A 16,876-nucleotide genomic window follows, 5' to 3' on the forward strand; every position below is an offset into this window, starting at 1 on the left:
TGTGCTCGGGCTGCAACAAGATCTTCATGAGGTGTTAATGTAGAAGTGCATTGTTATAAACCGAAACCAGCCATTGGCTGTTCTCTGCAGGAGGATCTGTGGTAAAGCTGGTATTTGCTGGTGATACCATGTGGTGGTAGGAACACGAGAAATCCCTCTTCCATTGGAGTCTTACCTCTTAACGTGCTCTGAGGCAGGAATCTGCTGGAGACCGCTGCGGTGCTGGGGCTCTGCCGCAGCCACCTGCCCTGCAGGGAGGCTCAGCAATGCCATCCTACCGTGGAGATGCTGCAGGGCACCCTCATGCCTGTTTCCTAGAGCTTCTTGTGGTGCATGAGTCTTCAAGCGAGATGCATACCCTTTTCATCCAAAACTACTTCTTTTTAACGTGAAGAAATTTGGAAGGAGTATAGCCTTGGAGCTGAACATGATGCTGTCACCCCTCACGGGTAACCTCATTTAAACACTACAGTGCAATAATGCATGGTTCATTGCAAGGAACTATTTTTACCATGTGCTGGGCTTTATGTGCTTTGGGTAACAAGAAAAGCTTTAGCCTGAGCAACTCAAAATGCCAAAGAACGCAGCTGAAAATTGAAGGGTTCTTTCAGCCAAGGGAGAGGAGCATCTAATCCTGACACCATCCTGCAACTTGTTTCTGCTTCATTAGACATGACTGTGATCTGTGAAATGCTGCACAGGAAAATAGGAACCTGTTGGTAGATGTAGATACAAGAGGTTTACAGAAGTACAGTTTGTAGCTGCATAATGACAAGCCTGTGCCTCCTGGCGCCCTCAGCTTGCTACAGCTTTTTTTTTTTCTTAATTCTCGGAATTCCTCAGTGTATTCTTCTGCCTGAATCTGACTCTGGGACAGTCCTGTACTTAGGGCTGGGTTTGTGTCTTCCTGGGGAGCTGGTGTTTCCATTTTAAGTACTGAATTTCTAGTTATACATCTAGAGAGAAATTACGTGCTCACAGAGACATTGCCCATCCCTGCTGCAAGTGTTTCAGGTAGCAGTTTAGGCAGGCATTCAGGCTCCCTGGAAGCCCCCACGGCAGCCCTTAGTTGACAGCAGCTAACCCAGACACTGAAAGTCCCTCTGTCACGTGGAGGTTGCTGCTCCAGGCAGGGGAATCACCTGGCTGAGAAAGCAGATCTAGTGTTACTCTTGCTGCTTAGAGCTGACTCTCATGGTCAGAGGCCTTTCATCTCCACGTTTTTGCTCTGGCACTGTTTTGCATAAATAGTGTTCTAGGTGTGAGCTTTTATAGTCAGGAATCTTCTCAGCTCAGTCCAAGGAGTATTCGGGTGACTGCAGTTGAAGAGAACAGGAGCAAGCCAGGCTGGCTGGAGGTACCTGCTCTCTCTGCAACTGCCAAAGAACCTACCTTGCATCCTCCCTAACGCTTTCTTAAAAGGACAGAATGATTCTGGTGTAGCCTCTTCAGCAGCTTGATATGAGAATCTGCTAGTGACTTGTGGTCACCATGGCTGGGGAAAGAAGTTCCACTGTCATAGAATCATGGAACAGTTTGGCTTGGAAGGGATCTTCAAAAGTCATCTAGTCCAACCTCCCCTGCAACGAGCAGGGCCATCTTCAACTAGATCAGGTTGCTCAGAGCCCTGTCCAGTCTGGCCTTGAATGTCTCCAGGGATGGGACATCTACCACCTCCCTGGGAAACCCTGAGTTTCACCACCCTCATTGTAAAAAATTTCTCCCTCATGTCTAACCTGAATCTCCCCTCTTCTAGTTTAAAACCATTATCCCTTGTCCTGTCGTAACACGCACTTCTAAAAAGTCTGTCTCCATCTTTCTTACAAGCCACCTTTAAGTACTGAAAGGCTGCAATAAGGTGTCCCAGAGCCTTCTCTTCTCCAGGCTGAACAACCCCAACTCTCTCAGCCTGTTCTCACAGGAGAGGTGTTCCAGCCCTCTGATCGTTTTCATGTCCCTCCTCTGGCCCTCCTCCAACAGGTCCATGTCTTTCCTGTACTGAGGGCTCCAGAGCTGGACGTGGGACTCCAGGTGGGGTCTCACCAGAGCAGAGCAGAGGGACAGAATCACCTCCCTCGACCTGCTGGCCACAATCCTTTTGATGTAGCCCAAGATACAATTGGCCTTCTGGGCAGCAAGTGCACGTTGCTGGCTCGTGTCCAGTCTCTCATCCACCAGTACCCTCAAGTCCTTGTCCACAGGGCTGCTCTCAATCCCTTCATCCTCCAGCCTGTACTGATATCAGGGGTTGCCCTGACCCAGGTGCAGGACTTTGCACTTGGCCTGGTTGAACCTCATGAGGTTCACATCTTGTGTTTCTAAAACAGGCATACATCCTTCTCCCTGCCTCCTCTTTCCTCTCAAGTGTTTGGAAGACTCATGACCACCTTGGTTTTTTTGAAGCAAATTGTACATTCCTGATCTCCTCCTATTCAGTTTCTACTGAAACACAAGCTGACAGCTTTAAGGTAACTTGTGATGCTGACTAAGCTCTTTTTTTTCCTAATATTAATATTACTTAAGTGAAACTGTTTGCAGCTAATTTCCTGCCAATATAGTTACAGTCGATGCTGCTTTAATGTTGCTGCAACAGTATCTTGGGTGATCTGATTAACCTAGAAATGATGCTGGGAGTCACTTGACTGAGAGTTAAATATTGCTTTTGCAAATATGAAAATTATCAGTGCTCCTATGGAAGAAAAACAAACACCCTGCCAAGCAGTAGTAAAACTCTCTAAACAATTACATTCTGCCATAATGGAACACTTGTGCAGATAAATTCAGCAGTCCTGACTTTTCTAAATTGCTTGGAAAAAAATTGCACGCTGATACTTTAGGCTGAGAATAAGTATGTGAGAATCTGCATGGGTTTATGCCTGACTGAATTTTTGGAGGTCATCTGTGAAGATGAAGCCCCTAAACCCCCACTGAGGAAGGGTATTGTGTCACCCTCCATCCCACCAGCCCTGTCTGCTGCTGCCAAGTGAAGCCGATCACTTAACACCCAGGTCATCTCACAGCTCCCACTCCTACCTGTGGGGCCATTGAAGAGCCATACAGGGAAAAACCTTTGCAAGCAATTCATTAAGCACTTGAACTGCCAGAGCCTTGCAAAGGGCATGTTTATTGAAGTAACTTTGATTAAGGAATGAATGTGAAATACAGTAACTACTGCTCTTGCCTTCAGGTTCCTAAATTCTACTTGCTGTTAGAGCCTGCATTTTCCTTTTTTTTTTTTCCTTCTCTCTCTCTTCAAATTGAATCATATATGTGGAACACTCTTGTAGATATGGATTACAGAGCACCCACTGCAATTACTGAATTTGGGACTGCTGAGTGATCATTCTCCCGAAAACTTCTACCTTCCCAGTACTAACGCAGCAGAGAGATTATACATGCAGTCCCTGCAAAGTAGGTCAATTTTAATAACCCTTCCTGCTTTGTGTTCACTCAGCATATTCTATAGGCCAGCTCATTTTGCTCCATTTGACTAGTAACATTCACTAGAGCTATTTAAGGCAAGTAACAGCCTCTACTGTAGTTTTTCATGCCATCATCACTGTGTTTTGTTTTACAGAAATCTGTTTTGCCTCTGGCTCACCTCCACTGAAGCAGGTCTTCAGCATGACCCCAAAAGTAATGGACAGAGCTTAGGAGACTCTGACAGTAGTTTCTAAGGAGCAATTAATGTTTGCTTATTGCTTTTAGATAAAGTACAGGTACATGTAGCTGAAGTTAGAGTAGGTCAGACTGGCACATTGTTGGTTATGTGTGGGTGTTAAATGGCACCACTGTCCTCAGAAATGCAGCTCCACTGAATAAAGGCACCCCAACCTAACTCGAGAGGAGTTGTCAGGACAAACAGCCTCCCGATACCCGCTCCTTCCTTACTTGCCCATGAGTCCCTCATCACTATAGGTGAGGGCAGCACAGCCTTCAGCACCTTCTGCATGCCCTGGAAAGGAGCTACCAGCACTGGACCTGCCCTGTCTCCTGTACACATCTGCACATCCCCATACATCATCTCCGCAGTACTTGCACCAAGTGCTGAGTTCATAAAATTTGAATGGGGAAACAAAAGCAAGCCTGGAGGTTATGCTGTGCTGCTCCTTATTCCCTTCTGCGCACAAAATCTGGCCCAGGAGAACTGCCTCTCTGCTGTATCACTCATTACACCCCTCTCCCATCCCCTCGGGCAGAAGTTACCTTAGGCAGTTCCAGCAAACACATGCATCTTATAGCCCTGAAGTCATTTATAAATAGATTTTTATTTATAAAGTCGATTTACATAAAATATGATACTCTTTTAAAAACTGCATATATACAACTTAAGAAATCCTAGCAAGTGCATACAAAAATGCCTTCAACACATTTAAAAAAAAAACAACTTCAGTTTTCAGAGAAGTGGACCTTCACACCAGGCAAACTCAGACACCACATTAAGACAACATAACTTTACAGTCTTTTACGAAAGTGTTTGGAGAGAAAAAAAACACAACACCTTTTTATCTAAACTGTGTATGTTCCCAAAACATTCTAGCTGGCAGTGTTCAAGAACAAGGGAATAGGACTTGCTAAAAATAGACCCATCTCCTCACCCCTTTTATCTAAGGTTTCTTGTACAAAAATAAGTCTTCATACACCAGTGTTCCCCTAGGCAGTTCAAGTTACATATAAAATAGAATCTGACATGATAAAAAATTCCCTCCCCCTCCAGAAACTAGGAAGCATCAAGTGGTTTTGTGGTTTTGTTTTTGTTTTGTTTTTTTCACCCCTCCAAAGCAACACCAGAAAGCAGCCGCGACGGGAAGCGGGGTCGCTCGGGCCTCCTGTCCGTCGCAGCAGCCGGAGGGCAGGTGGAGCCGCTGCCCTGGCGCAGGTAACGGAGACCCGCCAGTCACTGACACCATTGCACTTTCCACAGCCTGGAGACGAGGCGTGAAAGCAGCCAGCGGGGTCCCGCCGGGGTCGGGGGTGAGTGTTTGGGGGGGGATGCTGGCTGCTGCGGAGAGCGAGGGCGCTGAGGTACTGCGGGCTGAGTGCGGCTGCGGAGAGATTTGCGAAGAGCCCCGATGGGTACGTGCCCCGCTCCCCCGAGCGCTGGGGGATGGGGGGAAGCAGCACCCCCCTCTCCTCCCCTCCGGCTCCCCCCTCACCTCCCGCCGGGTCAGTAGCTCCCGAGCCAGCTGGTGAAGTCCAGCAGCTCCCGCTCCTCGGGGCTGAGCGCCGCGTCGTAGCCGCTCTCCTCGGAGGAGCAAGGCGAGCCGGGCACGGAGGAGGCGAAGGAAGGCGAAGCGGAGGAGTAGCCGCCGCTGCCGCCTCCTTCCCCGACGGCCGCTCGCCCGCGGCCGTCGGGGAAAGCGGCGGCGGCGTCGTGCTCGTCGAGGAGCCGCTGCAAGGCGCGGATGTACTCGACGGCGGAGCGGAGCGTCTCCACTTTGCTCATCTTCTTGCTGGCGGCGCCGTGGGGGACGTGCTGGCGGAGGGCGGCGAAGCCCAGGTTGACCAGCCGCACGCGGTTGCGCTCCCGCTCGTTCCGACGGGCCACGGCGGCCGCCGCCGCCCCGGTGCCCGGGAGAGCGGCGAAGGCCAGGCGGCGCTTGCAGCGCAGCAGCTCGGGGGAGGCGGGCCGCCGGCGGCCGCGGGGGGCGGCGGGGGGCAGCGGCGGCAGGGCCCCGCCGTTCATCGCCGGTTGGCCACGGTGGCGGCTGGCGGAAAGCGCGCAGAAAAAAAATTAAAACTTTAAACAAAAAAAAAAAAAAATCACTAAACTAAATGTAAAGGGAGTGGAAGGAGAAGGGGGGCGGGCAGCGCGGGGGTGTTTTTTCCCGCCGCCGCTCCGCGCCTCTGCGGCCGCCGCCGCCGCACGGCCCTTATCAACGCGCCGCCGCTCGCGAGCCCCCGCCGGCCGCACGCGCCGCGCACGCCGCGCCACGCGCGCCCGCCGCCGCCGCGCCCCCCGCCCGCCCTCCCCCGCGCGCGCCCCCGCCCCCGCGCGCGCCCGGCGCGTGGCGCCGCCAGCCCCGGCAAAGTGCCCCCCCCTTCCCCTGCCCTCGGCCGCGGGAGGGGTGCGCTCCCCTCCCTCCCGTGCAGCTCCTTCCCTTTGTCACCGCTTCTACTCTTAGATTTTTAATACTTTATTTTAATTTATTTTTTTAATTATTATTCTCGGGAGAGACTCCCCTCTCGCCCCGCCTCCCACCCCCCCCCCCCGCACACCGGCGCGGGCACGCACAAGCAGACGGGGCTACCCGTGCTCCCGGTGCGGTGCCAGTCCTGGGTCATGTCCCTCCAAATGTGCCATTTCTTCCCCCTCCAGCCCGGGCACCTCGCTGGTGACAGTGCCGGGGAAGGCGGCGGCGGCCCCGGGAGCGCGGCTGCCCCCGTCGGGCTTTCCCCGCGGAGAGGCGGGTGGAAGCGGCCCTGCCATCAACCACCGCGCTCGGAGCCGTGCGGGCACCGGGCTGCCGGTTGGCGTTTGTTTTGCAAAGTGAAGGGATACGCTGGGACTCTGCTTTGTTACATGTACAAAAAAAAAATAACAATAATAAAAATTTATAGCAGTTGCGTGAGTCATCTTACAAAGGCTGTTCTCTGCAGGCCAGCTTTGCAGGCTTAAATGAGCGTTCCAAGGATAAAGGCGTGGAGCGGAGAAGGAAAATGCAAAGCTTTTGTGGCTGGGGTTTGCACCCAGGTTTTCCTGTCCCATGGCAAGCAATCCTGCCTGGCTGCCTGTCACAGCTCTGGGCAGAACAGCAGCAGGGTGAGGTGCTTCCGGGCAGCGGATTTTGATGGGGAGGACGAGGAGCTGCTTCTTAATATCCTGGGACCTTGTGGTGAGAAATAACTTGCATGGTGGTGTGCTTAAGAAGCAGAGTGGATCGGGGGCTGCTACACGCACCCACTGCTGAGGTGCTGCTGTCCACTCTGGGCTTCAGCATGGCTTGCAAGATGTGCTGTCCTGGGTCTTTTGCTCCTGCCCAGCCTTTAAAGAAAGACAAACCCAAAACAGTGTGATGCTAAAACATCTCTGACAGACCCTTTCACTGGCTTTGGTGGGGCCAGCTCAGGCCCTTTCTGCCTTGTCCCCTGTGTCGGCCACCAAGCTGACGCTAATGTGGCCTGTCGGTGTGACCATCTGCAGCAGCTGTTAATTAGAGTTAGAGAAGTGCTAATTGCCTTCTACAGGGTTTCCCTCTATCCAGAGGTGCACAGGAAGGAAAATTCAAGGCAGTCACAGGGCTTCATTTTTTTGGCAGGGAACATAACCCCATCCCAGGAAGATGCCCAAGGCTGGTGTCTCTGGCAGCAACTTGGTGGCAGGGATGTGTGCATGCCCACAGCAGAGCCATCACCACACAGGTAGTTGCCAGCGAGGCTCTGCAGCACAATTCAGGTATCAAAGGAAGGATCCGTATCCCCCTGGCTACCTTGAACTGCTCTGGTGCTGTTCCTAGGGTGTATCTAAGCCAAAAATAGTAATATAAAGAGCCATCCATGTTTTCTGGATGTGACACTGGGGAGGCTTCTTTTTGCCTGTGTGGGGTATTTAGGGAGCAGCAAGGCTCCGCTGTGTTGGAAGAGAAATATTTTTCCCGGGGATCGGTTGCAAAGGCAGCGGGTTGCAAGAGCTATCCCCACTGCAGCATCGCAGGCAGCCGTGTTGAAATTCCCAGAAGTGACAGGAAGGAGCCTGCGAGTGCTTCGTGTGTCTGGAAATCCCACCCAAGCACTCATCAGGCTTAGCACCCAAATTCAGTGCCTTTTGAGATGTTCTTGGCCATGCCATAGGCCTGGTGGGAAAACCATGAATAGCCATGTGGCTCCTCTGAAGAGTTTGATCCACGAGGAGCAGCCCATGGCATGTGGCACAGGTGGGAGCGTTTTGCCTTGTGGGCTCTTGGGGAGCACAGGGGAGCTGCTTGCACGTGTAAATGCGCTTGTGTGCGTGAGCAGCCAAAGGATTGCTCAGTCAGCTCAAGCCGCATAGCATTGGCACTTGTCTTCAGCATCTGCAAAGCTGGCTTGGCTAGTGCAGGGGGTTTACCTTGTGCTCTCTAGCAGTAGTGGCTTAGGCAGAAAGGGCGTTACTGCAGTGGAGCAAAATCAATATTGTTTTATTACCCAGTCTTTAATTTCTGATGCAAGGCTTTCTTGAGGGAAAGAGGAAGCTGCTGTCTTTGAAGCTGTTCAAGAGAAAACCTTCTGTATCGAAGAGCCACACTTAAGGGTAATAACCAGATTTTTATCATATGAAAATAACTACAGGGATTATTTTTTTTTCCATTAGTAATGCACCATTCAAACACCAGTAAATCCAGTGTCAAGGGAGAGCATGAAGCCTCCAGTCCCGGTGGTTCCTTGCTCAGCTCAGGGACGAACTTGACCAAATTTGCATCAGGGCTGCTGACAGCAATGTGTGTTTCCATCCAGATGTGGCCGCTTGGTCTGGGCCTCTGCACAACACAAAGCATCTGCTTTCTTTACAACACAGATGGTTTTCCAGTAGTCTGAAGGTAGGTACATCTCATACCCTGAGAAATGTAATCTTACTTGAAATCTGTTTATAAAGTTAATGACTATGTAAGATCCAGTAGAACAAGACATCATTAAATGCTGTCTGTGTTCACAATCAACTTCCTGATTGTAATCTGGGGATAGAGAGCATCCAGCTATGTGCTACCCAACCCCAGAGGGTAGAGAGAAGAAATTCTTCTCTCCTGGCACAGGTAAGGCAAAAGTGAGAGACGCATGGCTGGTGTGGACAACTTGCAGCCTTGCATGGCTTTGGCCAGCAAGGTGCAAAGTGGGCAAACTCTGCTTGGAGAGAGAGTAACTCTGTGGAGAAGGGCCTCCAAGCCCTGATGCTACATGTTATTTCTTGCATCTGCCAAAGGTGAGGGCAACAACCTGAGTTGACACCTGTGTCGGTGGGAATGTGGCCGACAAGGTGCTGGGTCGGTCCCACCGTGACCTGTGCGTTACAGGCAGCCTACGTGAGCTTCTGGGGTTTTTTGCCAAAACTTTGCTGGACCTCAGTGGAAAGCAATAGAGGTCCTGTTGTGATAAGGCTCAGAAGAGCAAATACCAGAAATGAACATCGAGGGTCAGTCGAGCAGCCCCGTTCAGCCTGGCGAGCAGGTGAATCCCTGCTTACCAGGATGGCCTCTGCTTGCACTGGTTTTGCTGGGAGTGCCAGACGTGTGTCTTTAGGTCTATCACCAGCACCGCTGGCTCCTGGGCAGTTATGGTTTGCAATTAGATACCACGTGGAAAAGAAAAATGAATTTAGTTTAAGTAGAGGGGTGTGCTTTACAGCTATGAGTACAGTTGTTTCACTTTTGGGGGAGAAATAAATTTGTTTGAGTTTATTCTTCAAAGTTTATTCTTCCTGTCTTCCGCTTATGCTCTTTTTGGACATAATCTTTCTTGGGCTTGATGAATTTTTTATAGTAACTCTTCTGACTTTTTTTTTTGCTCACTTACAATGAATTTCAAAATGCCCGAGAATCACTGGAGGATTTCTGAGACATACTTCAGAAATAATAATAAATTAAAAAGTCCTTTGGAGATTTTATGATTTCTGTCTGGCTTTGTTTCTTCCAAGGCAGACTCCAGCCAGCCTTGTTTCCATTCACAGCGCAGTTGTACGGTGCATCTGAAGCTTGGCAAAGCCCAGCACCTCCCCTTTTTCTCCTCTCCTTCCTTTCTTGAAAAGAGACAGCCCCGGGTTTAAAAGTTGATTTTTAGCTTTGATTGTGTGTATGCGCTATATGAATGCTAAGCAGCCTTTACAATGAATCCTTGTGATGCACCCGGGAAGGCAGACACGGGTTGTGGGGTCTCCCTGTCTTCCCGTCATTCATACAGCTTCAGTGCGGTTTGATACGGGCATATTTTATTTACGAGCAAGCTTTAGAGTGAATACAGCTGTGTCACGGGCAGTAGCAGAGGGACCAAATGGGCTGAGCCAGTGTCACTTGTAAATCTGGAGCTATTTTCTACCATGGGGGAGAGGTATTTTCCCTAATGGTGGTGTGGGCTGGTAAAGGAGGAGGCTCCTGAGAGGCAGCAGGGACCTGGCACGGATATGTCCTGCCTGGACAATGGGTGCAGTTTTGCCTCCTGGGGCAACCTCCTCTCCCTGGCCTCCAGCCCATCCTTTCACGGGAGCATGACTAGCTGCACCCAAAGCCCAGGAGGAGGTTTCTCATACCTGCTGCCTGGCTGGAGTTCAAGCATCTGGGGCTGGGGTGTTGCAGTTGCATCGTTGGTGGCTGCACCGATGGAGCAAGAGCCAGAAAAGTGGACAGCGAGATTGCACTAGCGTGAATCCAGCCTCTTCTCCTCCATTTATGTTTAGTCTCCCAAGTTCACCCCATGCAGCATTAAAACATCAAATCCCCCAGCTCTTTAAGGATGGCCATCTGACAGTGTGGGCAGCATTTCCCTCCAGCTCAGAATAGGGTTGGAGGTTTTTAGCTCTGCAAAAAATATGATCTGGCTTTGTTCCCTTTTTTAATTTAATCCTTTCCTTCTGGACAAGGTGGCAGGTCTTTCTGACACCCATGCAGCTGGGGCCAGAGGAAGAGGGCACCTGGGCTCCCTGGTTTTCAGCCTTGCTACCCCCTTTCTGTGCTCCAACTCGTAACCAAAGATAACGGAGGAAGCTGCAGATGGGAGCTGTGGTCACTTGTGGTTTTTGCACCACTTTTGGGAGCGATAAGTTGTGCTCTTGCAAAAGGGACCAACCAATAAAATCCAGCAGGGTGGGCAAGAGGTTGAGTCTTGCCAGGAAAGCCACGCCGCCATCCAGCGCACACGCCAGCCACCAGGATGGTTCCTCGGGATGCCTCCAGCCCTGCCTCTCGTCCTGCTGGCACAGGGCTGGGAGGACACCCTGCTTCTCGACAGGGCTCCCTGGGCAGAGAGCTGCTGATGCAGGCGTGTGCCAATGACAGGGCACCCAGAGGCAATTTAATCCTGGAGAAAGGGAAGTGCTGTAAAGACCCCCTTTTGATGGCCACAGGTGAGATGACCACATGTGCTCCTCCAGCAGTCACTTCAGTGGTGCTCTTGCATGCGCCAAATGTGCCTCCTTCAGGCAGGGCCCAGCCTCGTAATGCCCCAGGTCTACTAATGCTCCTACTATTGACTTTCATTTGGGGAGAGGGAGGAACCAGTTTTGCTCTTTATTATTTTTTTATGCTAGAAATTCACATATGTTCTGCTCCAAACAAAGATCTTTCAAGCTGTACCTCTATGAGATAAAGAGTAAGATGGAGGAAAGAGAACCAGCAGAAAATGCCTCCGCCCCCAAATCCAGCGCAGCACCAGAGCAGGCAGTTGAGGGAATAGGCACGAAGGCACAGCACTGAGCACCAGAGGTGGGAGAAGCATCTGAAGCATCAGAGGACATGGACGAACTACCCAGGAACAGGCATTCACAACCAAACCAGAGGAAACATCTGTTTAAACCCATGTGTTTAAAGTCACAGACCTGCTCTGAGAGCTTGGTCAGGCAGTGAAGGTGCCTGTTTTTATGGTTGGAGACAAAAGGAAGTAGAGCATCTTTTGTGGAGAGACTAGGGAGCACTTCCAGGGGATGTAGATGGTGATTTTGTGACCTCTCAGGTGGTTCTGTACTGAGCTGCGAGGGTCCTGCAACAGACAGAGGAGACCTTTGGGGAACAATGAAGGGAACTGCCCATTTATTCTCTTCAGAAAGCCCACTTAAAACAGCTAGGCCTTCGGGAAGGGTTTCTGTTGGCCTGTGGGGACCTCTAGTGTGAGATCTGGCTTTGCACAGGTCTCCGGTAGCGAGCGTTTAGGGTTGGGGAAGGAAACTAGGGTCTAGTGGAAAATAAAACTGGGCTGCGTGGTTTTTCCAATGTCCCTTCCAGTGGAACAAGCTCCAGGTGTGCCCACGGTGTGCACCATGCTGCACCCTCGCTTCCAGCTCGCCACTGCTCTTGGTCGGGTTTCTGTAGCTGGTTTTATACACAGAGCTGTGCTTCAATACCTTCTTGCTACCCAGATTTAACCTGTAACTCCACCTGTGGACCAACCCTGCTGCCTTTATACCCGTGCACTCTTGGTGGTCATTTCCCTTGAAAATGCAGGTGACAACACAACTGTCTGTCCCCTAGCACCAGAAGAAAGGGCGGGTGCTAACATCTCTGTGTCTGGACGCAGTCCTGACTCCACCACAGTGTTTTATAAGGCACTTTCCCCACCTGGCACATGGCAGTGACCATGTGGACATGGTCATCTTGCAGCTGTACTCCTGTCCCCAGGGGGTCTGTGCTACTGCAGGTGGTGTCTGGTTCCTGCTCCTGGACATGTGTGGCTGGCCATCGGCTGCTTCCCCAGCCCGCTGCCCTCTCTCTGTAGTCCTCTCCTCACTGCTCTCCTTCCCTGCTGTCCATCTGCTGGTCTTTCTCAGGTGGTTTCCAGCTGGCGGCTGGAGTAGGAAGCTCTCTGTGTGCACATGGATACATCAGTGTCTCCTACCAGGCATCAGGGAGCCCCACCAGGGCAGGAACCCGTAAGTCATGGGGAACACCTCTTTTTGGAAACAGCTCTGGCAGCTCTCTTTGGTGTCTCAGGAGGTTGCAAACAAGGTATTTTGCAAGAAAGCTTGCAAGAAAGCTAGTTTTGCAAGAAAGCTTGCAAGAAAGCTAGTGATGTCAGAAAATCATGACATGCTTTTTCCTGTGCAACTCACTTTCTGTTGCTTCTCTTTGCTCTACAAAATCCATGTTCCTTTTTCCACTCCCCTCCTCTTTTTTCTCTGTTATTTTCCTGTAGCTACAGCTACTAATGTGGGGTGGTTCTCCCTTTTCCCCCCATTTCTTTGCCACCTGGGGGGAGTGCAGCTATTTTGCATTATTCTGTTTCACCTCTTTTCCACCAGTCTAACTCCAAAATTAGGGATGATGAAGGCACTCAGTCATTGCGATTTGCTTAAGGGAAATATGCATCCAGAGGGCAGCTAGTTTTGAAAACCAGAAGTCACCTGAGTCTTCTGTAGCTGTGAGCCGATGGAGTCTTCAGTGCTAGGACAGGGGAAAAGAGAGAGTCAAAATGTCCGTGGACAGCATGGACCTCCTGAGCAGGGGGTCATGTTTATGTAGAGCCATTTTCCTGAATAAAATACTACCAAAGGGATTTTTTTCCCTCATCTGCAAGTAGAAGTTTTAATAGAGTGTCACCAAAGGTTATTGCCATGTAGTAGTTTTTAAATGGGGAAGGAAGACTGTTACGCAGATCTGTTTGAGGGTTTTGATGTCTTCTTTAAACAACAGGTTCTTTTTTTCTAAATAACATTTTCCTAAACTTTTTCCCAATATACTATTTATGCAGATTAAAAAAATATATATAGCTAGTGACAATGTTCGTTAAACAAAACTATATCCCAGTAAAAGCAAAAAACAGGGTATTTTGATGCTGAACCTTGACTGAACAGTTTCAAAAGCTTTTTTAAGGAGCTCTGCTCCAAACTCCATGAAAGGCTGTTTTTCTCTATGCCTCTCCTCCTTTCCCAGTTTTCTGCATGTTGGAGCTGATGGCAGCTCACTGAGAGTGCAGGCAGAGGCAGCTACTCTGAGGAGGATTTAATAATCGGGCAGGAGGAGGTGCATCGGCACGTGGTGGGGACTACACTTCCCGAGAGGCCCCGCTGTGGCCATGCCTCCCTTTGGTGGAAACCCAGGCTTTATCAAGAGCTGGAGAGACCAACGGACAGCTCTCGCTGGGGACAAGCAGCCATGGGGCCGAGGTGTGGGATGAGGACCACCAAGTGCCAGCTGCTGGTGACCAGCCTCTGTGTCATGGTGAGCAGGCGGGTTTGGGGGGATCTCTGCAGAATCGAGGTGAAATGTTGCCTTTCCCACACCCGCTCGGAGAGGGCCAGGTTTTCCCACGTTCTGTTTTTTGCGGGTGGAGGGCAAGCAAAGCCAACTGCCTGAGTTATCGTTGCACCCTGGGTGGTTATCGCCGGCCACCAGCATTGCGCCCCCTCTGCTGATAGACTTCTGCTTTCTCAGGGCTGTCACGCCGCTGCAGCTCTTTCACAACCTGGCGGCTGTCTTGAAGCAGAAAGGAAAGGTTGCTGCTGGCCGAATGGGTGGTTTTCAGAAAAATAAGTTACTTGCTTCTGTCTCCTTGGAGCAAAAGAGAGAGGATGGAGCTGCTGCAGTCACACGTGTTGCTGGAAGAGTGGTCAGCTGCAGGTGGGATCAGTGAGGATACATTCGTGAGACCTGCGGATGCACATTGCAAAGTGAAAGTGATTCTAGGGATCCTTTTCATCAGCTCCTGAAGCAAATTGAAGGGGAGCTTCTTGACGTCTGCTGTTACAGCTGATGGGAAACGGTGGAAACCTGGGAATGCTCCTCCTGGACATTTTCAAGTTTTATGTGCTTGTTGCTTTTGCACTTTGTCAAAACTTGAGAGCTTAAAAAAATAATAATAATCTGTATTTAGTTCAAAGATGAATGACCACTTGGAAAGAGTATCATTAAAAGGTAATGCCTTATTTTTGGCCATGTGGAATTTATAGTTTGTCCAAATTTCAACATTTAAGGACCACTGGCTGTAGTGGCTGTACATTGTTCTCTCTTCCAAATAGCAGAATATGTCATTTTGAGAAAATCAAAGGAGGATTGCTACCAAAGGTGTTCAGAGGAGATGCTAAGGCACAGCCGCTGTGGATGTCAAGAATCACGTTTTTACTGTTGGGAGGATTTTAGACTGGTGTTTCTCGGCAATCTGAGCTCACCAGTGTTGCACTTAGCATTTTGCTGGGTGTGGATTGAGATACGCAGTAATGGACAGAATGAAGGATCAGTAGGTGCCACAAATTATGTTATTTATAAGCAGAAAATTCTATGGTTTGGGTGCATTTAGTCTCCGAAACTATAACTCTCCAGCAACAGCTGTTAGTCTGCTCTGAAAGAAAATGTGGGGATTACATTGACACTGGACTGTCGCATTTGACACAGGGATAGCTGCCTTGTGTTTCCATATTGTAAAGGCACAAAATTATGAAACCTTATCTTAGGAGCTAGTAGTGGCCTCACATCTTGTATTTTCCAGGTTCATTATGGTAGAGTTGTAGCTATTTTTAACTGTCCTGCTGTTTGTGCCTCTGTCCCAGCTCTGGCACTGGTCATGCTGCAAGGAGCCCTGCCCTAGAGCCAGGTGCCATCAGAAATGCTCCCTCTCCATCACCTGGACTTGCTCTTGGCAACATAGAGGGTAATGTGCTGCTAGTCGCCCCGTGCCTTAGGCATACCAGTGCTCTCGGGGATGGGGCAGAAACACGGACAACCCAGTGCATGCTGCAGAGACAGAAATAAGCACAGATTACTTAGAGGAGTGCAAGACTCAGCTCTTTGCACCCTACATTAGGAAATACAGCCAACAGCAGGCAATGGGACTAGCATTGCAAAGAGCAAAGCAGAGAACATCATCCCTGGCCGAAAGCACTGTTGAAGCTGTCAGCCCTCAGAACTGCACGTACATACTCTGTAGAGCAGGGTAGGACAGCACAGGTGTGCTGCAAGAGCAACGATCCTCTGGGTTTTCTTCACGTGGTTGGAATTTCATCCACAGACACTGGCCAAGAGACCATGGGCTGCATGGTGTCACATGCACACATTAGGCAAGGGAGAAATAGAGCTTTAGCATGTTTAAGTGTCCGAGGTTTGTCCTTTTACGTAAATTTTGGGGTACATACAGTGATCTTCAGATGATCGGGCTGTCTGCATCTGCGTGGGGCTCGGGAGTATCCATCTACACGTCACAGCTCTGTGTGCGCTCAGCAGGAGCTGCTGCCTTGTCAATCCCTTCCCAATAACTGTATTTTCCAGCTGCTGGGGTTGTCCATTGCCACGCTGAGCACAGTCACCCACTACGGGCTCCAGTTCACCCTCATCAGCGATATCTCCCTGGAGAGCAACTCCTACAGGTTCATCCACTATGCAGGTACGTTGCAGTCACATCCCAGTGAGACTTTTGGTGAACCCAGGAGCTGCAAAATCCCCCAAAGCAGTCAAAGGAAATGCAGAGGCATCACAGAGGATGCACCAGGGCTAACACAGCCCCACAGACACATTTTCTGTATCAGACCTGCTCACCTGTCACTGAAGGATGCTGTGGGAGCACAGGGCGTGCAGTGCTTCTGTGTTCACTCCTGTCCTTGTGTTCACCATCTCCCCATCCTTCCCTGGTGCTGCATTGAAGGCTTGCAGGGAGCTCAAAGATGGACCCAAAGGTGCAGTGGGGCTGGAAGGGCCCTGGGAGCACAGGGAGAGGGACTGTTACAGGAGTCAAAGCAGAGCATAGAAAATTGAGGCTGGGAGGAGAAAAGCGTAGAAACACCTATTTTTGGAGGAAATGTGGGGGTTTTCCCCTACACAAGGGAGAAATATAAACTGAATCTTGGGTACAAGGTTAGAGCAAAGAGATGAGAACAACCCAGATGTTAAAATAGTCTACTTGCCCCTGCTGCTTCTGCCAAGATATAGTCCGGGCTTAAACATGCTCATACCCTCTCTAGATCCTAGTTCTCAATTTCAGTTTAACAAGGCAGGTGTAAAGACTATGTTAGCGCAAAGCTAAAGTACAGCCCTCGCCCTTTCCTACGCACATCAGGGATTATATAGATTGGCACTTAATCCAGCCTAGCAAGCCGTACCTTCCCAGTCACCCGTCTCCAGCAATGCTTCCACTTGCTTTGCTTGCAAGTGTTGACTCTGCACGGTTAGGCCTGAGGGTTGCAAAGCCCTTTGCGGTGCTGTGGCCCCCGAGCCCTGCCCCGGGGTACCGGCTCTGACCCTGCCTTAGCCAGAAGGAAACCAGAGGGCGAGTG

General features: G+C 50.3%; 2 protein-coding genes across 2 annotated transcripts in view; one reads left to right on the top strand and one right to left on the bottom strand.

Annotated features, from left to right (window-relative positions):
- Positions 1-5,167: 5,167 nt before the first annotated feature.
- ASCL2 (achaete-scute family bHLH transcription factor 2) lies at positions 5,168-5,686 on the bottom strand. Its single transcript, XM_065636757.1, has one exon. The coding sequence runs from the start codon at positions 5,684-5,686 to the stop codon at positions 5,168-5,170; it is 519 nt and encodes a 172-aa protein (XP_065492829.1).
- Positions 5,687-13,769: 8,083 nt separating this feature from the next.
- The window catches only part of TSPAN32 (tetraspanin 32), a 31,150-nt gene continuing 28,043 nt past the window's right edge, over positions 13,770-16,876 (top strand). The window contains exons 1-2 of the mRNA XM_065636582.1: positions 13,770-13,835; positions 15,876-15,990. Coding sequence (XP_065492654.1) covers positions 13,770-13,835; positions 15,876-15,990 — 181 coding nt within the window. The remainder of the gene's footprint in view (positions 13,836-15,875; positions 15,991-16,876) is intronic.

Source organism: Caloenas nicobarica, chromosome 5 (assembly GCF_036013445.1).
Source record: "Caloenas nicobarica isolate bCalNic1 chromosome 5, bCalNic1.hap1, whole genome shotgun sequence".
Classification (NCBI taxonomy): Eukaryota; Metazoa; Chordata; class Aves; order Columbiformes; family Columbidae; genus Caloenas; species Caloenas nicobarica.

Bases quoted from the DNA above. Each gene is read 5' to 3' on its own strand.
- ASCL2 (XM_065636757.1), bottom strand. From the start codon at position 5,686: ATGAACGGCGGGGCCCTGCCGCCGCTGCCCCCCGCCGCCCCCCGCGGC.